The 25,694-nt window shown below is 34.6% G+C and overlaps 1 protein-coding gene across 2 annotated transcripts in view; it reads left to right on the top strand.

Annotated features, from left to right (window-relative positions):
- LOC140148974 (A disintegrin and metalloproteinase with thrombospondin motifs 9-like) overlaps window positions 1–25,694 on the top strand; it is a 226,981-nt gene that overhangs the window by 94,803 nt on the left and 106,484 nt on the right. For both annotated transcript variants that reach the window (XM_072171087.1, XM_072171086.1), the window contains exons 8-9: window positions 22,722–22,762; window positions 24,488–24,593. In XM_072171087.1, coding sequence (XP_072027188.1) covers window positions 22,722–22,762; window positions 24,488–24,593 — 147 coding nt within the window. The remainder of the gene's footprint in view (window positions 1–22,721; window positions 22,763–24,487; window positions 24,594–25,694) is intronic.

Below are 25,694 nucleotides of genomic sequence, written 5' to 3'. Positions count from 1 at the left end.
ATTTGTGATTTGAAATTAAGTGTTGGAACATTAGTTTCATTCTTCTTAAATATGTGCCCAAATGAAGGGGGCACACAATGTTCATTTATGCTGATAAAATCATAACAAAGTTAACTCAGTCTCAGATGGTGTATTCAGTGGAATAGTTGCAAACACATACATGTATGCATTGCGCTTGACTTGCGCTTGGCTTGCCGCATGGCAAATTTGCTGTTTTATGTAGGTATTAATGTAATTATAATGTTGCTGTTTTTGTGTGGTATGAGAAAACATGTAACCAGGGTCATAAGAAATGTAGATTTAGCCACATTAGGAGATGGACAATTTGCTCAGCATAATTTGACTATTTAGTTGACTTAATAAAGGAGAAAACATTACAACTGTCCACTTATGTCATAACACATTACATGGTAGTAATCCAATTTATCCATAAAATTGAAAATAGAGATTATTAAGTCTGATAGAAATAAATTGCTTGATTGATTCAAATGGTCTAAAAAACCATTTCAAATATTTATTTTTTCCCCTGCTAGATTTAGATAATCCTTATTAAGAAACAGTTTAGTGAAATTATCTCTAGTCTAGACATTTGTGTGTTTATGTGTATATTAACCTTGTTGTTAATTCTTAAGTGGCTTATTCTATTTGACACCAACACTCCTCTTTTGGCATATCTGGGCTCTATGCCTGCGAAATGAAACACCTTGTAAAGAAACAAGTTATGTGATAAATTATAAGCTATTATAAATGCAACATTTTAATATCTGTTGAATGTATACTACTCCTAAGCTCAAAACATTTGTGCAAATTTTGAGCACTTAGAAAATCCTCTTACAGCTGACCTCCTTGTGACTTTGTATGGAGATTTGTTCCAATAATGCTATTTACCAAAAACGTAAAAATCTCAAAATTATCTGTTAATTGTTGTTTTCTCCATTTACTCATTTCCCCAACAATTTAGTGGCAAATAAAAAAAAGAAAGATTGTAACTGTTTTCAATGCCATTCAACAAATAGGTTTATTATGAGGTGCAAAGTACTTTCTTCATTATACTGTTTACCGGGTAATAGTAATATTAATAATGTTCAGAAGATTCTTCAGTGTTTCTACTGAGCTGGGTAATGCAGGGCAATTGAGCAGGGTGATGCCTGGGAAGAGGTATATTTAGTCCCCGGATTTGGTCGTCAAATTGCAGGGAAGAACCGAGGTTCATTTTTACACGCTTTTAAATAGGGATTTAGGGTTAGTATTGTTAGGGTTTAGGGTTAGGGTTTAAATAATCCAAACAACTAGAAACAAGCTCTTTTGAGTGTAAGACCTCTTACACACTATTTACGCAATTTTGCTAACTATACTTTTGCATTAGCTTGCATTGTGAAGAACTGCAGTTCTTCCTTGAAAAATGACCATATTATCATAGTTCCTTTGAAAATTGGATGACAAAATAATGTAAGCCTAATTCTTTCAGGTGCTATTGGATCCGATCATCATCATTATTTACATGGTGCATTCTGTATTTACCCCAAATTAAGTGAAGGGTGAATGAAATATAGGGCCTTTCCTCACCATTGCAAAAACTGTTGTAGGAGATCCTGATGGGTAATTGCAAAAAAATAGGGAATTAAACATTGCAATGGGATGCTCAGCATACAAGCATGGTGTGAGCACTACCTGGTGAATTATAAACACCAAAATGATTTTGTGACACTGAACAGCATTCAGGCATAGACAGTAGAGAGAACTGTCTATGATTCAGGTGTGCTGGTGAATCATTAACACAAAATTGCACCAAAATGTACAATATCTTGGTGATAGGATCTCATGTAAACATCACATATCATCACATAATTATCGTATTGGACGTGGATGGAATCCAATTCTGAAACTAACTGCATGGTAATAAAAGTTCTCTGTTGACAAATGAATCATTGAAGGGCAATTGCACCTCATTATCTAGAGAGAATAATATTTATGTACGTTGCTATGTGAAAAGTTCACATAACAGATAATACCCATCATTGTTCCCTACTCTGCCTATGAAATTAACCACCAAATGGGCCGAAACATCTCGGAACCTATGCTCCCTAATAGGAACCAGCAGGGAGAGGGAATCTCTGTCCGAGTAGCATTTGAGAATGCACATCTTGGCTCATCACATTGGAGTTGGCCATTTTACAAGCGTATTGGGACATAGGTATGCATTTGTCAGGGAGATTTGTACTAAAGATGATCAGTGAAATGAAATTCAGGTTGAGCTTTAAGTGCATTGTCTGTTGGAGGGTCATTGACTCCCTGGGATTGGGTCAAGATGGGAAGAGACAAAGGTCAAACCGGACAACTACTATCAACCATGATCAAGACATGCATGCTTACGGTATTCTCATCAGTTCAAAATATTCTCTTGTCTCATGATGTCAATTCTCCTGAGATTAGAATGAAAAAGGAATAAAATGGCTGTGTGATTACGATGGAGGAACATTAGTCATACAATACTATTGTAATACGGTTGTAATAAATGTAGAAAAATACACTTGTGTGGACTGGGTCTAATTTAGACCAAGTTAGAACAATAACATATCAAGCTGAATCATTCTATATAATCATAATATTTGTGATTCATAAAAATCTGTGCAACAACTTTCTACTTACAGATAGAAGTCAATTAAGCACAAGTTGCAATTAGGACATTACCCCACCAATTGCAGATGACTGGTGTTTGTAAATCCAACAAATGTTGAAAATACTAGATCACTAAATTCATTTAAATATTATTGATATAAAAATTATGTTATATATTTCATAGTTATGTGGTTAAATTTGTGTCTACTATTCATTATGTCCAGATCTGCAGATAAACAAATTACACCACTTCTTAGATCTTAGAACATTGATTGATCAACTTGTTCACGGATGTTTCTGAAAAAGTTGAATTTGTAAAATGGTGGCTTAAGTCATTTAAAAGTTTGTATTGATTGATTTGTCAATGTTTTGACAATTCCTATCTTCCCTGTAGCGTTTTCTTAAATGACACATTATGCATTGTCTATTTGCAATCTTTTTGCTCTGTGCAGGATCAGCAAGTATGAAATTGTAGCTATGGAGACCCTTCCTTGCCATGTTGGCCGGACATATTATTGCATTAGTATCAAGTGTCACTCCAGAATCAAAGTTTTCCGTCAATTTGGTCTAGGATCTATTCAACAATCAATTGATTGAAACTTTTCAACTATTTTTACTTTTCAAAACTATTTTATGGCATAGGGCAAACAGAAAACATAAAACATATGATCCATTATGAGTATTTTATAGATCTTTCATAATGAAAGCATTGAGACCTGGAAACAGTTCACTTTATTCTAGTGACCTATATTTGGCTTTAATATCAGAATCAGATTTGTGTGTATAGGGCACAATTATAGTTCTTTGGTCAACCATGTATTATGACATTTGTCACAGGATTTGTTTACATGAATCCATCTCAATAATCTACCTGAAACACCTTCAAAATTACAGCCTGACTTTTTGACTCATTCCTTAGCAATTTGCAAAATTGTTCCTTAGCAATTTGCAAAATTGCTAAGGTCTGTTTCTGTCAAGTTCTTTCTTTGTTTCTTTCTTTCTTTCTTTCTTTCTGTCAATCTTATAATGAGCCACCGTAGCCATATGCTTTGAGCTATGTTGACCATAGTTGGTCATTAGGGCCATTGGGTGGGGGGACAAATGAAACATGATCAACTTCAGGTCAAAGGTCATCCACTTCCGGTCAATGGCCAAAAACGTGATTTCACTAAAAATGCTACTCCTTCCACAAATTACACAGCACGATGATGGCACTTTGGTACATGCATCAGCTATACCCAGTGTCTAAAAGTTAATGTCCAGAATCGGGGTCAAAGGTCATTAAGGGGATACTTCCGGTATATGACCAAATACCCTAAAATGCTGATGCTGTCGCAAATATATATAGTACAACAATGTTACTTGGTCATCAGGTACAATAGCTGGTGGCACAAATGTCACATGACCAACTCAAGGTCAAAGGTCATGGAAAGGTCATTATGGCCGAAAATGTTATTTCCTTTTATTTTTACTAAAACTGCTACTCCTTACTGAATTACACAGCAAGATGGCGTCACTTGAAACATGCATTAGCCTTGAGGTCAAAGGTCATAATGAAGGTCATTATGGCTGATGTGATTTTCTGTTCTGTTACTAAAAATTCTAAGTCATTCCACAAATTATAATATAGCATGACATTACTTGCATACATCCATTGGGGTCAAAGGTCATTGGGTCAAAGGTCATTGGGGTCAAAGTTCATGTAGGTATTACTTCCAGTATGAAGCAAAATACCTTAGGAAGTCGCACTATAATAGCGCATGACCAAAGTTGCACAGAAATATTTACATGAATCTTGAATAATTTTTGGTTAGGCCGAATAAAAAAATAATCATGTTTCGCGTCTTCGCCCGCTTCCTTTTTTGAGGTTTCTTCAGTTTATAATTTTATTTTTTGAAATTCAGTTATAACTTTAAAAAAAATATGTCTAGGGAGTAAAGATGCTTTCTACAGCCTTGCTAATATACAAGAAACACTTTTGGAAGGTTTTGTGATAATTAGAAGAGGCCTATCTCGTTGAACAAGATATAAAAAGAGGCCTCCTCCTTTTTCCGGGCATTATTGTGTGCGCTAAAACAGTTCTAATTATGGGTATTTGCACTAATTTTACGATAAAAATAAAAAGCCCCCTCTTCTTCCTTTTTGAAACATGTTTTTTTATTTTACTTGGCCTTATCAAAATGATTTCACATACTGTAATATTATGGAAAATAATTATGTAATATAATTTATTATTATAATTATAATACTACAAACATCTGTTCATACATGTATATTCCAAGGAATTATACATAATATATGCTGGACCTTTTGAACTTGCATATGCTATAGGTGAGCTAACAAATTAACCTTGGTCTCTAGCCAAATTCCAAAGTTATAGTGCATTTTCCAAAGTTATAGTGCATTTCAAAAAAGACCTCTCAGTAAAATCAGCATAATATACTACTGCTTACATGCATTCATGCTATATAGCTGGGCTAATTAGCTATAGGCCTAGTTAATTAGCTATTGCTAAGGTCGCGTATATGTGTATGCGCAATTAGCTCTAGTTTTAATCCTTTTTTAGCAAAACAAAATCCGGTAAGCAAGATTTTTATCCCTAGCTTGGTTTACAGAGTCACATTTGTTGCAAAGTCTTGAAAACTTTTCTTTGGAAAATAAGTTTCATGCTTTCATTCAAAAACATTTTCTGTTTTTGAAATTCCAGACAAGTGCAATAGATCAAAAATTATTATTGATTGAAAGGTTGTTTTAATAGATTTGAATTAAGTAAATAAAAAGATAACACTTCAGAATAGGGAAACACATAATTGGGCCACAATTTATGAGTTTCTGAAGCCCTAAATGACATTTGTGAACTTTGTGAGGTTCAGGTTTAGAGCCTACAGTCAATGCTAATTGTAAACAATATATACCTTGCCAAGTTGATGAACCACACCCCATAGGGACAGAGTTTAGAGACACAACTTGCCCACAAAATGAACCAAGATATAAATCAGTATGTTTAGGTAAATGTTATTACTGGATGTTTGAATGTATATCATATTGGACTGTTACTGCTATTATCGCCTATATATATGTTATGTTATGCAAAGCCATTTACCAGTGTTAATCGGTTAAAGATCTATGTTATGGCGAATACTATCATCATAATTTTGTTGAAATGTTATGTTAAAACATATTACCCACATTCATGAAATGTCTTTACATAAAACAAGTTATGGTGTGGGCAGAAAGGTCTGTGGACTGTGGACTGTGTTAGCGGCTGTAGTGCTTCACCTCCTGAGACTTTCAATGAAAGTTCAACCTGCTCAAGGAAAAAATGTCCCCTCTCCCAACTGTCCTTTGAGACTCAAATACATGTAGGTGCTTACCAAACTTAGCAGTGTTTTCCCTGTGCTATTCCCTAGAGTATAATAGACCTAGATGTTCAAGGAAGGGTATCTTTCTAATTTTAGAACAACCTGTTCCATTAAATAGTTCAGTGCCTATCATTCTATATCATATTCCCAGGACAGGTTTTCTACCTCTATCTACCATAGGTGTGCACATACAAGAGTGTAAAGTAATGCAGGAAATTGAGATGGTTCCTGTATTATCTAGTAATAGTTCCTGCATGTTCATCACAGATTAGCCACTTCACAAAATGAACACTTGCCAGAACTTAGCAATGTGGACTTTGGGTATAGAGAAACTCTTAGACTGGCTTAACTTGATGGAACCCCCCCCCCCTAAAAAAAAAACACCCCAACATACCATTACCCATTACCACTAATAACAACTTACAAACAAAAGAAACCCAGCACTTTCCAGTGACTACTGACTTATTCCTACCCAATCATTTTTGTCGGTAATGGTTGAAGTACTGTAATTTGGCCTACAAATAAAATTGCACACAAACATTTTTTCTGCTGGATCATTGTTTAAACTTTTTTACATTTATTTTAGTTTAATAATAACAACTTTGCCCCTGGTTGTTTAAAAGTCCAACTGGAATTATAAGTACTACCATTAGTAGGTACCTGGGGATAGATATGCGCAAACATAAAAATCCATTTAACATTGTCTTCATTTCTGAGATGACAAGATGTGAAGCAAGGGGGCATGGGATCTGGGGCAAAGACTGTTTAAACATAATATTATTTTTAAGTGTAACTAATTTTGGTTGAATCATCATTAAAAGCTTTAAGTCCCATCAGTGACCAGGAACATACTGTTTAATGAAGATATCCTCTAGTTTTGCTGCAGGAAAGTAGAATTAATGTTTATCTAAGCAGGTGCTGTGGAAATGTTAAAAGCTGAAAAATGATTGAGTTAAATATCAGGAAACGTTATCTGTATACTTGAGGTGCCTTTAGTAATGGTAAAGTGTTTTGCCATTGACAATGTTTAATATCAAAACATTGTTTAATATAGCTTGATGTATGGCTTTGGTCTTGAAACCAATTGAATGCTAATGTAGCAATGTGTAATCACATATAAAAGCTCTCAGTCATGTTGGGAAGTATGCATGATAAGCCTCATTTAGGCTTCAGGTTCATCATTATGTTTTCTCCTTTTTTGTGTGTAGGTACATCAGATGAATTGTAGCCCTTGAAAAGAAACAAAATATGATTTCACGATTTGATTCAGTATTTTAAATTTATGAATAGCAATAGACAGTGTCAAGTAAGTTATTATGCTATGTGTATGAATTTGGAGGAATTCAGTTTTAAAAGTTGAAACAGAGATTAATTTAAATTGTTGGTATTGATAAGAACAAGATGCAATCAAGCTTGAAAGACATCAATCATGAAGGTACCTTCATGCATCAATCAAGTAACCAATGAGTAAGCTGTCCTAATTCTAGAAAATGAAGACATATTGGCGGGCAGCTAGTAGAGATGTAGGACAAGATTAGGAGAGTTATAGCTGATGCCCATATTGATAACATCAAAAATGAGTGCTTCAATCAAAATATCCTTCATATTATATGGAGCACAATTCCATCACATATATTCATTGCAGCTTTTAATAACAGTTTTAGATTTAGATCTTATGAGCTGTCTTCAAGCAATAAGTGTAGGGGATATATCATATGCTATCATGGTTGAGGCGTTACAGTTAACTGAACCTTTAATCCATGGAATTGATTCAAACATTACAAAACTGATGGATGTAGTCTGTGATATCATTTAATAATGTACATGAACTTGGAAGTTGATTGATCTCTGGCCTGTATCCCGGGGGGGCCACTGGTCATTGACAAGGGGGTATCATGCGTGGCCATGGAGATTCAAAAAGCACCCTAAACAAGTATATGCAAGGACTGAAAATACACCCCATAACAAGTATAACAAGCGTAATTTCCTACCCTAAACAAGTAATGGTCTTTTTTTACCCCCTAAACAAGTAGGACAGTGATTTTCAACACCCTAAGCAAGTATTTCCTTTAATACTACTTTAAGCCCCATTTTCATTGTTTTCTTTAATAGTAACTCAGTAGGCCTATGGCTCGGAGATTGAAACCGCGTTAACCGTGATGCTTCCAGGGAAGAACCAGGAGCTATTTTAAAATTCCATAATAAACGGTACCCCCGGTACATTATTTAGGCTGGGGACCAGAGAGCCTGGGAGGGGGAAATGAAAACAAAAATTACAAAACTGTAAGAAAAAACAAAGAAGAAAAGAAAATAGAGAAAAGGAAGTCAAATGTTTTGACACCATTTTTGTAGGCCCTATTAACGTTTCTACGATTTATTCTCCATCTAGACTATTCTCCATCCTCTCTAAATATATGGGCCTACAAATCATGTTTCAAAGTGAGATAAAAATCATAAAATAATGACATTCAGATTTTTTATTTTTTAAAGTCAGGCCTACCTTGCGAACTGTTGAACTGAGAAGTACAAATTAATTTTAAAAGCTTAAAATGACAACAACTACTTCTTGAAGGAATCGGGTGAAGTGTTATTGAATTTAAGTATTTTGATGAAAATGTCAGTAAAATGAGTAAATATAGCGACTGATGCATATAGTGCTCAATTAGTTCAGCCAAGATTTGCACGATTCAGGTATGAGTATGACTGCAGAATTTTGATACCAATCCAAAAACGTACTTTGTGTCAATTCTGCACCACATTCATCTTACCTTTATCCATTTGATGTTTTTATAATTTATTAAAAACTTTAAATTGTGTTTTTTGAATAAAATCAAGATCACTTATTGGGTCAAAAATCTGATGTTTTTGGCGATAATAAATGCATGTTTTTAAATGGGCACAGACATTATGGATATAAGGTCACAGGTCAGATCGATCCTCTTCCGTAGATTTGTGGTTAAATAATTGCATACAACATTAAAATTAGCTTGAAAATCTGTATTTTTATCCATAATACAAGTTAGAATATTCAAATAATAGTAACCATTTTAAAATGAAATGAGAAACTCTTCTTAGGAATTTATAAAGGAGAACTGAAACTGTTCCATTAAAATCAGAGTGTCCACGTGCATATACATGTACTGCATGTGTACATCACCATTGAATGTTGTAGGGTTGTACATGTAGCATTCAATGGGTTAATGAAAAATATCAAAAATATTATCAGGCATGCTGGGCAAAGTCGATAATTTTTTAGGATTTAAAGAGACAAAACAGAGAACTACACATTCGAGTCTGAGGATAAATATGAAGGCCGTGAAACTTATGAAGGACTGGCGTCTCGACGGACCCTAAATACGTAAATCTGTTATGTAAAAGATACCCTTTTTCTCTGATTTCTGTGTTTTTGACACCCTATTCACGATCCGTACGTACAGTGCAAAGAAAAAAAAAAAGACCCTTTTTACATGAATTTTTGGCCACGCATGATACCCCCTTGTCAATGACCAGTGGCCCCCCCGGGGCCTGTATGCCATTATTTTATTGTAATATTGTGCTTATTGGTATCTCTTGCCTCTATGCCACATCTCTGATGATCGTATTATAAGGAGCAGTAACTGATATAAACATATGAACATGGAATGATATACATTGCTTAAACACCAAGTAATTTTCAATTGTTAAATGCACTTGTTTATTAGAATACTTCCAGACTTAATGCCATGTTTGTGCGTCTTTCATGGAGGCTAAAATACTTTACGTGTGTTGGAACATAAGAGGTTTACGCATTGTAAACTAGAACATGGAAATATTCAAATATCACACACTAGCACACTGAGATCAAGTTAATGATGCTTAACCCCAATTCTTAATGCATCGATATACAAGTGGAAGAAACCGGGGGAAGAAAGAATCGTGCATCACATGCTAGAACATTTCTAGCATTAAATGTTCTAGCATGTGAGTGTGGTTCTTTCTCCTTTGTCATGTTTCTATCCATGTTTATTTCATCATGTCCCATTGTTTGCAAACTTCAGTAAACTGTATACATGTGTGTGTTTATGATTGTCAATTTTTCGTCATATAGTGTGTTGTTAGTGTGTACCGAGTACCACTGACATAAATTCTTGTTAAGTTTTACATGCACGCACCTCTAATGCTCAAGTGTTTTTCAATTTTAAGTCCACTCAACGATATATTATTTTGGTCTCCATGAGTGACAATCTAATGTGTTTAAGAAATATGAAGTTTACAATTTTTATATTTATATTTATATGGTTGGTTTATACGAGAACTGAACACATGAAAGTTGATGTATTCTATGAAGAAAGTTGTTTTGATGAGATGTGAATACAACATTAATGGCTACCAATATATCTTTATTTCAACAGCTTGAATTTAGCCTTGACCAAAACAAGTTTCTAATTGTTTTTAATTAAGTCTTAACTGTCTATTGTTTTGTATATGTATCAGTCATTTGTTAGAAGTCCAGCTGATTTTATGTGTACTATCATCAGGTGTTATAGGTGTGTCCAGGTGTACTGCATATGGTTTACAGGGATTTCCTACCTGAGAGGTGCATAAGGTCAAAGTCAATTCTCATGCTCAACACTCAACAGTCTGCAGGAAATATTCATGCATTGGTTATACTGAGGAAATGCCTGATTCTGATAATAGTGATATAATATGAACAAGAATAGAACTATATAGATGAAAATTTACAAGACTGTCTCTATTGATGATGGATATTTAAATATGATAAGTGTCTTCAGAAAAATCCATAGTGAAATTGCAATTTTGATTTGTTCTAGTAACTTTTTTACGTGAAATGAAATTGTAGCAGCAACAAATACACTATGCCGTTATTCATCAGTTCATAAGAAAACAAAGGAAAAAGAAGAAAACCCTAAAACATCCTGAATTGGAAAAGAAATTTTGATTTCCTAGATGTTCAAGACTGAATGTTTACAAATAGCAAATCTCCCAGGAAAACTGCAACATGATTTAAGTTGTATGATTCTTAATTTATATGAATGTTGTTTGATTGTCCCTCTTGGATCCAGATAGTCCACACTACATCAAATGTCCAAGCCCCTTTATGCTAAATGAAGATCATGAAGAGTTATGAAAGATAGATTGTGAAATCAGATCTGTTGTGATACCAATGCATCAGACAGAAGAAGGCATGCAAAGTGAGACATATGCAGATATATTTGTCAGTTATTAAGAAAACATACTGTATCCAGCCTATGGTTTGTGTGGTCATGTACCTGAAAAGCGCCATTTTGGTTTCTCTGCATTCTCCTCACTAGTTACTCTGTCTAGCTTTCCCTCTGAATTTATTAATGTCTACTCCTCAACAGAGGTGAAACCTCACAGACTGGGTGAATATGACCCCAGGATTGTACTTTGACATTGAGGATATCCTCTGTTATTATTTGTTTCTTTCCACAAATTTATTGTGTAGAGTAGAAGATCTGACATGTTGCTCTATGTCTAGTACTGGTTACTACCCTCTCCCTTCTCCTGACACCTTTGTTGGTGCCCCTTCTCTTCCATTATAGAAGATCTATGCTTCCATTAAGTATTAGATATCAATATCCCTTTTTCATAACCCTTCTCGATGGCAGTATATATTCTTCTGTGGTGGCCTACTTCATGAAATCGTCAGCACTTAACAACTGTCAGGTGGGATTTAGCTTGGCCAAGTTCAAGTCTAATTGCCACACCTGTCAGTAGATGTCATTCTGTGTATTTAGAAGCTTGGTATTCTCACTATTCAGTGTGAGTGTTTCTGACCACAAAAAACAGTAGTCTTGGTTAGTAGGATTGCAGTGATTGCAGTAACTACAAATGTAAAATGTGTGGCATGGATCTGAAAATTACAGACATGCTGCATTAACATAAATTTGAACAAATAATATTATTAAAAATACAGATTTTTTATGTATTTTCAAATTTCTGTGACTGCTGTTCAAAATGGTTGGTAGGTAGCTTATAATAAGTAAATGAAGGAAGTGCAATTGGTTAAATAAAATCAGTGTCCTTAAAACTGTGTTTTGTTATTTAGGAAATGTGTGGCCTCAATGGACCTTGACTGAGGCCATATAAAGTATGATAAAGTATCTAAGCAAGATCAAGGAGATGAAGAAGGTCATCAAGGGTGATGAAAGCTCTCCTTCCAATTTCAAATAGATGAGAAAATTTGCCACTTAAATTGGATTGACCCATGATTTTGTTGTTTTCTCTAATTTGGGGAGGAACATAATTATTGGGCGAAATTACCTCTGTGTGGTATTTATTGAAGAGGTCCACTTAATTCTTAATTTTGGGATTTAATTTGTGGTCTATCTCAAAATTTAGGCCTATGTTATTTAGCTATAGCCTATATCATCTGTCAGTGAATAAGATATTTTTTAGCCCCAGCCTTGTTGTGAAATGAGACGCCAGTTGTACATCATCACCTTACCATCCTATCTATACCAGCTATCTTTAAATAAATGGGATTGAGAAACTAATTTGTTGTTGTTGTTGTTGTTGTTGTTGTTAGTTTTCATCTACATGGATTCAGCAAATTGTAAGAGGTTCACTTCAAAAATTCAAACAAATCTTAGAGCAGTTAAAACCGTTTGCACACACAGTTTTATCAATTGCCTAAACATTCACATTTCACTAATGAGTATACAACAAACAACATATTTTTAAATGGAGATTATTTCTGTATGCTTCGAGGATGCTTTTGGCAGGTCATATTTTGTTACTTGATTATAATTCTTCAACAATTTCCTCTTTTATTTCACCACATTAGCAATCAGTGCGGCCTTCTCATCAGGCAAAGGCCATTGATGCAGGCGGCTTGTGACATCAAGACAAGAGAGCAAAGAGTCTGCTAACATTTGGAGCCATTCCCTGTGGAACATTGAACCTAGACACTATTTGTCTGGAGTATGTCTTGAGTATGCCAGGAATCACTGTACTTGAAATAGTAGATGATCCTGTTGATGCCCATCAGTAGATGAGGTTAGGAACTATAGATGGAGAAAATAACAGGGTTCAGTGAAAATGTGTTTGTCGTATTAAATGAAGAGCAAAAGCAATGCTGCTATTATAGGAATTTTGTTTTATAGTGCCTATAACAGAATCTTGCTACAATGTTATTTCATCATCACAATTCGCCTATTGCATGGTTCCGCCATGATGTAAGGAGAGCCTCGAACTGGCATGACATGAAATGGAAGAATTACATAACTTTACGCAATGTTATATGACTGGTTCAATTCCCATTCATGCATGCTGCCAGATCGAGGCTCTCCTCGCACATGGTGGAACCATGCAATGGATGAATGAATCTGTTTTATAGTAGTATTTATAACATTCTTTCAAAGCTTTAGTGAATTACCAAAAATGTTGCCACTATCATGTCTTCACTTTGAAGCACTTTTACTGTCAATTTATCTGTGCAAACATTAACATTCAAACAATGCAATGAGTTCCTTAACCTCAGCCAGATGTCTTCTGAGAGTGGTAGGTATCATCGTGTACTATGCTTCATTAGCTTTCATTGTATCTCAATAATATGGCCAAATGTTTAATCAAAAAGACAAAATTGTCTTCAATGAAAGGAAAAATAGTAAACATCTCTAAGTATGATTGACAGACAAAAGTGCGAACATTCAATAAATAATTTCTGTGGCCTTCTAATGATATTTTTACCAAGATTCCAAAAGGGAACAATAATTGGTAAAATATAATTGTTCATTGAATTCAATCTTTTAAAGTCTCATAACATAATAATTAATACTGCTTGTGTTTATATCATGTTCATGAACATTAAGGTTGAACTATGATTATCTTGGCAGTAAATAAATAAATCTGTTTTAATTAATTTGATTTTCTTGACCTTTTGACAATCACGCTTGACCTTTAAAAGATAACAATACGATGAGTATCGTTGGTTTGGATAAGATCACTTACAGTTGATGACTTCGTTCTAACTTAGTTCAAATTCTGTTAAATTAGAGCAGTAAAGTGTGTAATTTTATTTTGTCCAGTTTTTCAGTAATTCCTACTTTTGGATTCCACTCTCTTTTGTTAGTGAAATTTTGGACAATAGCAATGAATTTACATATGATTGATAAATGCAAAGTCATATGGAATGGAGTACTTGAGTGATTAAAAATTACCACCACAATCAGTCCAAATTTAATAAATCTTGTATATTTTTAGACATATCTTGAATACTTATCAAAAGTAGATAGATCATGCTCAATCTTCAGGTGATCCTTTAGATTTCAATGTTAACCCTATCCTTTAAAAAGTGCAAGTGAGTTAGTATATAGGTGATCATGAGGCCACTGACGTAGTAAATGAACTAGAGCATAACAATTGGCCGGGTCAGTGAAAATAGTTATGGCAGTCACACAAGTAATTGTTACTTTCCTCTGCCTGTGTCCGGAATACTGGCAAGTGGCAGCTATATCTGTCTCATTCCCTGCAAGATATTTGTCTGTGTTATCTAACAAAACAATCAACTGTTGATTCTGCTATTAAATATGGAAGTTGCTGAAATGCTTCAAATGCAAGCCATTATTATGCAGTTATCTGCAAGCAATATCAAGAGCTTTTGATGAGACTCTAAGCATGGATTTTGTTGATTTTTGGGAAAATTTCAATAGTTGGTGTATGTACCGAAGGCAGATGGTTTAATTTCATTACATCCTATTTCTACCATATTGATCATGACCCCAATCCCATCTGTGCTGTGGCATTTTTTGTTGATCAATACCACTCTTTTGATTGAAGAGGAATACCTAAGATTGATGCTAACCATGGGCTAGAAACATTTTGTTTATAAAATATAAGTGAAATATACTTCAGTCCTATATCTTCACATGTTTTGTTTTGAGTTAGGAAAACATAACAGAGGTTCATCCTTTGTATTTGGATATAAATCTGACAATATTTATGAATAAGTTCTTGGGCATAGAGCTTTCTTGTATAAATGTTTATTGGGAGCGAAGAGAAGCTGTATTTTTGAGTCCTAGTTATATAATTCTCTAGCTGCCTCCAATGATTTGCATAGGATAAGTATGTCACGCCTTAGTTCAAAAGACTTCCACATGACACAATTCATCCCTAAAGGTATCAGAGATTATAAATCACATAACTCAAAAAGAATTATGTGCAAGATTTATTATGTGCTGTGAGATATGTGCGCTAGTTATGGGAATAACTATCAAGAATTATGATGAATGTTCAGTTGTGTCATCATGATGTGATGTATAATATTCCATGCATTCTTGCTTTTGAAATGTGTAAAGTTGTAAAAAAATGAAATATTGCAATATGTGTGGTATGGCTAGATATTAATGTACCCTCAATCAATTTAATGATGTGCGTGCAATTATATTTGCAAATGCTTTCATGATATGGCCATGTTATATGGTTTTGTTTTTAGGTTTTGTTTTATAAGTGTAAAATTTATTTGTATCTAATAAATGCCCACACGCTCTTCATACGGATTTCTTGGATCATTTTGTCTGAATGTAGGGATGGACAATATGACCGCTCAATGAACTTCTAAGAGAATGTGATAAAATACATGCATTAAAAGTATAGTATCTACTAGCTGTCAATTAAGGCTCATCATTAGTGACACTCAGGCCTATCATCTCTATCATTCATTAATGTGATATTTACAAAGCTGGGTAATTAGAACTTGGGTGTCATTGTGTAGGCATGGTCAGAGATGATAGAGAATTAAGATATTCTTCTAGGACTAGAGCAGCATGAAACAAATTTACCATTGAATTCTTTGGATTCTGTCCAATAGGGTGCCCTTAATGTCAAGTGGTGATCTAGTTTAACACCACTGATTTATTCACTTAAATGTACTCACCAACTCAACTTTGATATTTTAATGAATTGAAAGCTGTGTGTGTTCTGCTTCTTCGGTGTGTGTGGACTGGTTAATGATTGTGTTCCCTGATGGATGTTTTCTACATAATCATTTTCAGCTGCATTTGATTCCCTGATATCAATAATATGTCTCAAATCTGCCGATTTATTTTCAATTTTTGTGCCATACATTTATTATAATTAATCATAAATTAAATCTAATTCAATAATTCCTTCAAAGTGTCAAGAATCCTCTTTTTTGCAATAGCACTCATGTTTGAATTGCCAAGACAAGTAGAACGAAGAGAATCTTCTTCCTTGCAATAACACCCATCATATGTGATGTTTGATTCACCAAGACAAGAAGCATTAAGACAAACAAAACAAAATTGTTCTGTAATGTATTTTAATTTTTACCATTTTGCACAACCTTATCACGTCAACTAAATTTAACTTGTTATTTTGCAAGACCAGAACACCTTACAGCTATAGTTTATCAACATTGAGATTTTTAAGATGTAATAAAATCATACATTGACAAATGAGACAGCAATCTAATAAAGAAGTAATAACGAATCAGGTTGACATTTAAAAGAAGTTGGATTAAAAGTCTCGATGCTCATTAATTCTTGTATGAAAAAGGTTATGGAATTTGGAAACCAGAGAACAAACATATGAGTGCACAGAGAAAATGTTTGGGATACTGAGCCATGAACTATTGCAGAACTTTTTGTTATGTTTTATTGGAAAAATCAAGAGCTTTGGTAAAATTGATCTGTATGTGGTAATTGATCAGTTCATGGAGCAAATGCATTCATCAGTGCTTTGCAAAGAATTATTGCACAATTAAAAAATGTCATTATCTTGCATTCCATAATACTGAAGTGGACTCTTGAATATACTCTTTCATTATAACACATTTTAACAATTCTTTGTAGGAATCATGATACAGCTGAAATTGACAGGTAATGATGTATCTATGTACATCAGCTTCAGTGTGATTTGAAACGTATGTGGAAGCATTGAATTAGGTTTTTATCACCCTGAGTACAATGTGACAGATAGTACAGGAACCGATTGGGCTATTAAAACTAAAATAGTGTACCAAACATGTCTTGAGGAAATTAATAGTGTGTCACCAAGCATCTGAAATAACAAATGTTTAACAAAGAGATGAATGAATATGCCTTGATCCCATGTTGCTGAATGTGCCTGAAAAATGTCAACTACAGGAAATGTATTTGACTTCATAGATGTAATGCAATATTGACAGAAGTAAACTCAGGTGTAAACGCTATTGATATGATATGGATTTGATTACAGGTTTTTTCTGATCAGGAAATCTTTAAAAGTTCAGTTACATATGTTTGTTTATATTTGAAATCAATTTATCGATGAAATAAAGTTGGCTAGTTGTTTGCGATATCACTGGGCTTCCTTTGGGGTAGTAGTACTGTGGTTTGGCAGAAGTCCTAAGCTTTCATTCAAGCCTGCTGGGCTTTCCTAATTTAACTTGGCACAGGTAAAACTAATTTCTATTTATAATATACACAGTTCTATTAATAGCAAAGTTTACAACTTCTCTTTCATGCAATGAAAGTGTTTGGGGACTGTAGTCTGATGAACATGAAAAACGCAAATCATGTTTATAATCTTGATATATGTGTAGCACCAGACTTTGTATCAAACAGGGCTGCTGCACAGATTTTCTGTTTTGTAGTGTTGAAAGATCAGATGTTTGTCATTTTTATATTTTAGAAAGATGTATACTCAATACACTTTCTTTGAACGCAATATGAAAAAAAAAGTTTGTTAAAGTTTGTTTTGTTGCAAAATCAGTGTGCAGCAATATCTGCTATCTACTGAAGATAGCATCTACTAATTACCATGTGAAGTATCATATAAGTACGCATGTTATGAAACTACAGACAATGGATTAAAATTGGAAATAAAGCATATAAATTATCATTATTTAACAAAAAAAAGGAAAAAAAGCATGATGAAGGCAATTTAAAATTGTATTTGCATCCCACTGGTTGAGCAAAAATGTAAATTTTAATAGTTAACTTTATTTAAGCAGGAGCCTGCATCGGTTGATGACCCTAAAACTTATTGTGTGAAACAAAACAAAATAACTACAAGAACCACAACAACAACAACAGCACCAACTAATCTGGTACAGTTCATTTTATTTTTCCAACGTTATGGTCTCCCACTCTGAGACTTTTTTTACTAGTCTCAGCTCCCATTTGTGTCTTATTCCTGGACAAAAGACTGATACACTCAGATGAATATGCCACATCTAATATGCTATTTGCATGACCCCTAGATAACCAGGGAATTGAAAAGTTAATTGAAGAAATTAATTAGATTCTTGTTCTGTCTTTCAGTATGGTTACCTTTAACTTTTGTCATATGTATACAATCATATCAGGAAGTAAACCTCTTATTAAGATGTGTTATGCTAAGCTATCACAGAATCCAAACAAACACAGAGCAACTGAAGTGAAAACCCCTCATTCCAATCATGTGAGATGCAGTTGACAGCAGCGAGAGGCCTACATAAATACAAGCAGGCCCCTTACACAACCCCTCCATGCCGACTCACGCCCAAGAGAGATGACTGGTGTGCGAAGAGGCCTGGACAGAATTTCCACGCCTGGTTCACCTGTCGGTGAACTGCCAGGATGAGGCTTCAACTTGACACTAGCAGTGTGAATATATCTGTTTGGACATGTCATCCTAGGCTCCTTGTTCAACAGCTGTGATATATAGTTGGAGGAAAATGTATGTATATGATGACATAAGATGGAAGTATTCTAGGCAAGAATGAAAATTACTCAAGAGAAAGTCCTCAAAGAAGGAAATTTGGGAAAGATGTGTGAAAAGGGAGGAAGCTTTAGAGGAGGTACCCTCAACCTGTGAGTTAGACCCAAACTGGTGTGGGAACTCAAAAGTTTGGGCCATGAATGATGAAACTATGTATGAAAAAAAAATATTTGTGACTCCATCCGATTCACTCAAGCCAATGATGGCATATTATTTTAGAAATTGAGTTATTTACCAATGTCATGCTAAAAACCCATCATCTCTAGGTTTCTTGGTTGTGAGGTTACAGTTATTTCATACTGCCCGTTCATTATGTTTTCTACTGTTTTTGCTCCTTGTAATTCAAAATTTCCTACATTTGCCCGAGCGGGTCTCTCAAGAAACAGGTTTTGAAGACCTGGAGCATATATTCAATATCTTGGGTAATTAAACATGGAAATCTGTTGGGCCATATAAGGTTGGTTATTGGATCAATTATAGTGCTTATTGTTGAAGCAGATACTTTGGTTGAAGATTCATCCAATGTTAAATTGCAAGGTCTATTTAGTTCTGTTATCAGTGCTATAGTTCCGCAGATCATATAGGTTTATATGCTACATTACCAATGTAGGTCAGATAGATTAGAATGGATAGATGGCAGGAAGTTAAAACAATTAAAAGATTTGATTTGTTAGATATAATGATAAGAGTAAAAACAAACACTAATCCTCATTAAGTTATCTGTCTGCTACGCTCTGCACGTACAAACCAGCTCGATCACTTCGATCTTCTGCTGAAAGATTATTGAAATCTCCCGTGTAAATCTAAAATCGGCTGGTGAACGCTCCTTTCATTTCGCTGTCCCGGCTGTTTGGAACTCGCCCAAACAGCCTCCGTCTACTACATTCGCTACTCAGTTGAAAAAGCAACTTAAAACTCATCTTCTTCTTCGTGCTTTTCCGGATTCACATATGTAACTTGTTTGTCTTTATTGTTTGTGCGCCTTTGAGTTCTTTTGAAGATTATGCCGCCTAATAAGAACCCTCCATTATTATTATTATTATTATTATTAAGTTCTTTTTATTTAATATACATGTAGGAACAGAGTTCTGTAGTCATTCAATGATCAGTGCAGGCTCAGACAATGGACTGAACTTATTTGACATCATCCATGTCTGCCCCCTCCCATGTTATAGGATCTTATTCATACATGTATAGTGTTGGTTTATTTTTAATTTAAATTTTTTACTAAATGTGTTTCAAATTTTAAGTGGACTGACAAATCAGTTTAAATTTACAGATTGGTTTGTATTTGTATGTCAATTATGCAGATTGAATAACATAGCAGAACAGATAGATATTTAATGTATAATGTCTGATTGGTTATGATTCTTATGGTCTGCCATATTTAAGTGAATATAGATTGCAGAATCACAAAATTAAAATCTCTAAAAGAAATATAGCAAATGGCCTCTAAATAAAGTTTGAACAAGTTATGTATACCTGGAGCTGTTGTATTTTCCTTGAAGAAGAAAATTGCCTGATACAATCAATTGCCTTTATTTTTCAAGGTCAGGTTTCATATTTGGATGTTCATTGGTGTTTGTAGAATAGGTTTATAAGATGACCGATATGATAGGAAGTCCAGCAGTCGGCAAGTCAAGATTGACCAGCTATGCCTTATGTTTGAAGACAACTTATCAACTTGATATCGCCCTTGCTAGCGAAGTATCTCATGATGTCATAAGAGTTGTTGCAAAAGGTCAAATGGTGGACACAGATAAGTAAGCAAATTGTACCCTGGTAGTCAATGCCAACCAAAGAGTTGAATTTCAAAAGTTGCTGTAAAAGTGTGTCAAAAGTTTATGTTTAGGTACATATGCTCTTGACTGGAGCCCTGGATATAATGAAGTCACCAAAACATTCTTAATTTTGCAGCTATTGAATAGGGGTTAGTGTTTAGAATTAGGATTAAGATTTAGGGTTAGAGTTGGGATTAGGGATTTGTTACAAAAGGAGAAATGTTCAAAAGTTTAAAGTTACACATCACTGGTAGGCTGCTACATTATATATACATCTGTAGAACATCAGTTCTTCCATGAATTTGGTCATATGGGATTGACATTTGGTTTTATTAGTCTGCTCACAGATAATATTTATGATATGAAATAGGAATAATTATATGTTAAAAGCAAAGTTGTTTTTGATGAACTTCAAAGACATTTTAAATGCAATATAATTTTTTGAACTTCAAAGACATTTAAAATGCAATATAATTTTTAATTTGTAAACTGGCATTTAGACTATGCAAAACTTCTGTATGAGACAGTGCACATCAAATCTGTTCAATACATTATATTAGGCATACATCTTAATACTAGGCAAAACATTTTGGTTTTAGTCCTTAGCTTAGTAACCCTTGTCATCATGCAACAACAGAGCTTACAAGACAAGCTTACAAGATAAAGTGCTGGCTCCTTGAGATTGAAGTGGACGATATTTGCCCTCTTGACTCTTATGAACTTCCCTGCAAGCTAAAGTCATTTAGCTGGCTTGATCAGGGTCTTTATTATCATTTCATAATCAGAAGATGGCGGTCACCTAAATATTGGATGCTACTTTATCATGTAGACTTTTAAAGGGAAGAAAGAAAGTTCAATAGAACGTACATTAGCATGACATAATAAAATAGACAGTATAATAGCCATTGCTTTTATTCTGCATGGAACATCTTCAGGCTATTATAGGGTCAGATTGTGGTGAAGTTTATCTATGCTACCATGTTGTGGTTTGATAATATAAATGCAAAATTTTATTTATGTTTGTGAACATAAGCTTGCCTGTTTTTTAGGAGTGTTTTTATTTCTTGTGCAATATCCTTTTTATGTAGTTGTAGGATTCTATTTCTTATTTTGGCTTGATTCTTGAAAGTGTAGGGGTGTGTGTGGGTTGCGTGTGGGGGGGGGGGTGTTTGAGTGAGTGCCGTGGGCGTTTAAGGGTGTGTTCAGTGTGTGATTTGTTTGTGTGTGATGAGGTGGGTGAGTATGTAGAGGTGTGTGGGATGTGTGGTGGGGGCGTTGGGGTGAGTGTGTGGATGGGATGTGCGTAGGGGTGTTTGGGATTGTGATTGGGTCTGTATGAGTGTATGGGGCCTATGTACTAGTCAATGCTGTTTTGATATTTTTGTAATTTTCTCGTATCGTGTATATGATTATTATTATGTTGTTGAATTTGTATGTAAAATTGTTGCAATTCGGTTTTTATACTGTGATGACAATTTCTTAATAAACCTTTTATGAATGAATGAATGAATGAAGTAGCCACACATCCTTAGTTGGATATAATATTTTAATTATTTTATGCTTCAAATCTGGTTGTGATAAGATTTGCACTTTGATCTTTAGGCCTATATCAAGTTGAGAGAGGGTTTTATACTTTTTGAAATTATACATTTTTGTTATTTGTGTATTAAATGATTTTCTACAAAATCTGATGTTGGGCAATCACTATAAGCTTGTAAATGATACCTTAATGGTAGATGCAAAATAAGACAATATAGGTTATTCCTCTTTTTGCCATCTTGTCAAATCGATTTGTGTGTAGGGCCTATGCATTGAACATACTATGTGCAGAGTGCAATATATCACACAACTGTTATCGTGCATTGGGGGGGGGGGGTTTGCATTTGTGTGTGAAGGATCAAATGCTGAAGCATCCACAAAAGGACTGTTCCCATAAGATGGCAAACATGTGACATCACATGAATAAGGCATGTAGTGTGCAAAAAGTTTTAGGAAATGGTAAAACAAGGTGCTCGGTTTCTTTTGTCCTTGAGTTGTTATGGTTTCTCCAGTGATTATGTTTATCTTCATTAAATTCTAATAATGGATCTTCCATTTGGTTTATTAATTATTGTTGTCTGCGCATATGGTCATGCAAACATGGAAGAAGTCAAGCCTTGGAGCTAAACTATGAAATATCACATACAATCCAGCTTGTGTTATTTACTTATGCCATGTTCTTTTGTTTTTGCAGGCAAGATATCTGTCGCTCAGCCACAGACTGCGACACACTAGGTAAGTACACATCTCACTGTGCTGTCCGCCCTTCAGGGCAATGAGACGGGTCCACTGCGTAAAATGCCCCTTTCTATGATCTCTGTATACATGTATTGGCTATTATATTACCGGTACTTATAATCGGGGTTTACTTTTCAAATTACGGACAAAGAAGGCAAAAAGAAAATTGAGTATACAAAAATTAACACATTTCATGTATGTCCAGGCTAGTGTTTGTGGTCCTGTAAAGGAAAATAAGGAGAGCCAGGATTGGTCAATTTGAAATGTTGAGTCCGAGCAAGAATAATTGATTGCAGTTTAATCTAACCAGGACCTATATGGCCAAGTTCTGCTTCTATAGTTTGTTTGGCTTATAATTGGCAAAAATTATTTGGTTTTTGTTACTCTGCAAATCAGCAAAATCCCAATTTACGCTTGTGTAAATTCATATAAGCATGCGCTAGTTGTGCAACCATCATATGTGCCGTGCCCTTAACTGTGTGCATGCCATTCTATAGCAATACACAATATTATGAGCTATTTTTTTAGCCAATTATAAGCCTAACAAATTATAAAAGATTGTAATAAAGACCATGAAAGATAATGATTTGAATGTCAAATCAGGTTTGAATGTCAAATCAGGCTTACAATACAAAAACTTGACTGGGTCACACCCTGGGGGTCACACCCATGTTTTAATATAAGCCTCTATACTAAACAATTTGAAATTCAAACTGTGTAAACTGCTCTACCTACAAAGTAAACCTTCCCCTTCCAGTTTGTGCCACCAACCCCTAGCTACCAATTTGCCAATAGATCCTTGTGTAGATTCAATTATTGGAACCTTTATTAACTTAATGTAAGTGTATTGAAATGTGGAAAGGGAGCCGCTCTTAGAAAAAAGAAACCAATTAGTCAACAAATTAGCTAACGGCTTGCTTGTATCTGATATTGGTGTAAAAAAGGGTCAGAATCTGGCGCCTGGTACAGGCCTGGGGAAACAAAACGGGGTCACTGACCGACTGCTATTGGTGAGTCCATGATATATCTGACACACCGTATGTTTCACTGGGGGTGTATCATGTATGTATCAGATGTACTATTATATGTTTAAAAGTGTAAATAAATATTGGGGTCAATAACAAGCATGTAATGAAACAGAAAACATACCGATACCAGTACATAATGAAATTAACATTCCATGTCTTATAACCTCATTACTTGAACATATGAAATGGTTCAAATTAAGTTTCAGATTTTGAAACTGTGCTTTCATAATTCTGTTGATATGATGGTATTGTGAAATCATCATTTATTTAAAAGAAAGAGTTTTTCAACAGATTTGATACAAAAAAATGCAGACTTTAATAATTGCTCCTAATTTATAGAATATCAATTTTGAGCGAGCTTGTTCAGAATATTTGTCAAACATGATAAATGTTATGTGAGAAACAAATGCAAATGTATGCCAGGAATCTTACCATCTTATACAGAGAATGAAATTGCAGTTACCTCAATAGAGATCATAGAAAATGCATAATTTGTGAAACCTTCTTTTCTCTCCATTTCTCCATGGAAGTTAGAGACTCATACTTCCATGGTTCCTTCCTCATATGTTACCCCTTGGGCCACTTGTGGTTGGTATCACTAACATCTCAAAGGGAAAGGGTTATTTTTAGTTCTCATTTATAGTAAAGTTAACAAGTTAAGTATTGTTTTATGTTGTGTTCTGTTTTCCCTTAGGATTGGCGGAGCTTGGTACAATGTGTGATGCCTACAGGAGTTGTTCTATAGTAGAAGACAATGGTCTCAGTGCAGCATTCACAATGGCTCATGAACTTGGCCATGTGTAAGTATTTGGAATAAAGTATTCTAGCCTAGAATATTTTGTTTGGAATAAGTAAAGAAATAAATAGGCCTAACTGTGCTCTAATTGTCTTTTCATTTTCTCTTGGCATCACTATTCTCCAAAAGCCAAGCTAAAAATGCTGCTCAAATGATGAAAGAATGCATAGGAATGATGGGAACATTGAGCATCTGTGATCATGACCTTATTGCTATGGAGATGACCTGTGTAATTATTCCCACTGGGAATAGAGGGTTCACCTTAAGACTCAATATTACTCCATTGGGTTATCAAAAAGTGCAGCAATAAAATCAAATTTATCTAATAATGCCTCATTCACTCCATTGCTAGGCAACCAAAATACAACCAAATCATGTGTTTTCTAGACAGATAAGATGGTGAAATATAGCTTTTAATACCAGAGAAGTTTCAGAAGAGATATTTGTCCACAATTCAAGCATAACTACTGTGTTTCAAAGTTAATGTTCTGCTATGTACCATTTACCTGTTTCTAACATATGGTGAAAACATCTAGAACATTTATGCCAGTTTTGCTTATTACAGGTTAATGATCTTATGATGTAGCATATGTTATACAGAAACATTTATGAAAGAAAAAAGTATGGAATTTTGGATAGAATGCTCAATTGAAAGTTCATGGGAGGGTTATTAATGCAGCAAGCCAAGTTATTACACTTGCCTGTTGTCTGGGTCATAATACTCATATAAAAGGAACATTGTTGTTGACATATCCTGTTTGAATTTAAATCTGGAACATAATAGTTCATGATTTGAACATGCTTACCATCTCAAGGGGTGTGCATTTTACAAGTAATACTTTGTAGTGTATAAATTCAAAGACAATTTTCAAGGCAAAGACTGCGTTTCTGCTACTGTGCTTCTTTTAAACTGTCAGAAACTGACTGGGATTGGTCAAAGTTAATAATGTGGTTGTGTACATCGGACAAATAGGACTGGCACAGCAATTACAAAATAACTCCCTTCTGTCAATCTCCATCTTGGATTTTGCTTGAGCTCTGGTTTCTTTCCACTTCATGCGTAAGTGATATAGACTGTAGTCAGGAAATGGCTGCCTTGAAAAAA

The sequence above is a fragment of the Amphiura filiformis genome, chromosome 3 (genome assembly GCF_039555335.1).
Source record: "Amphiura filiformis chromosome 3, Afil_fr2py, whole genome shotgun sequence".
Classification (NCBI taxonomy): Eukaryota; Metazoa; Echinodermata; class Ophiuroidea; order Amphilepidida; family Amphiuridae; genus Amphiura; species Amphiura filiformis.
Note: the sequence above shows the minus strand (reverse complement) of the source record. Positions and strands in the feature narration are given on the sequence as shown.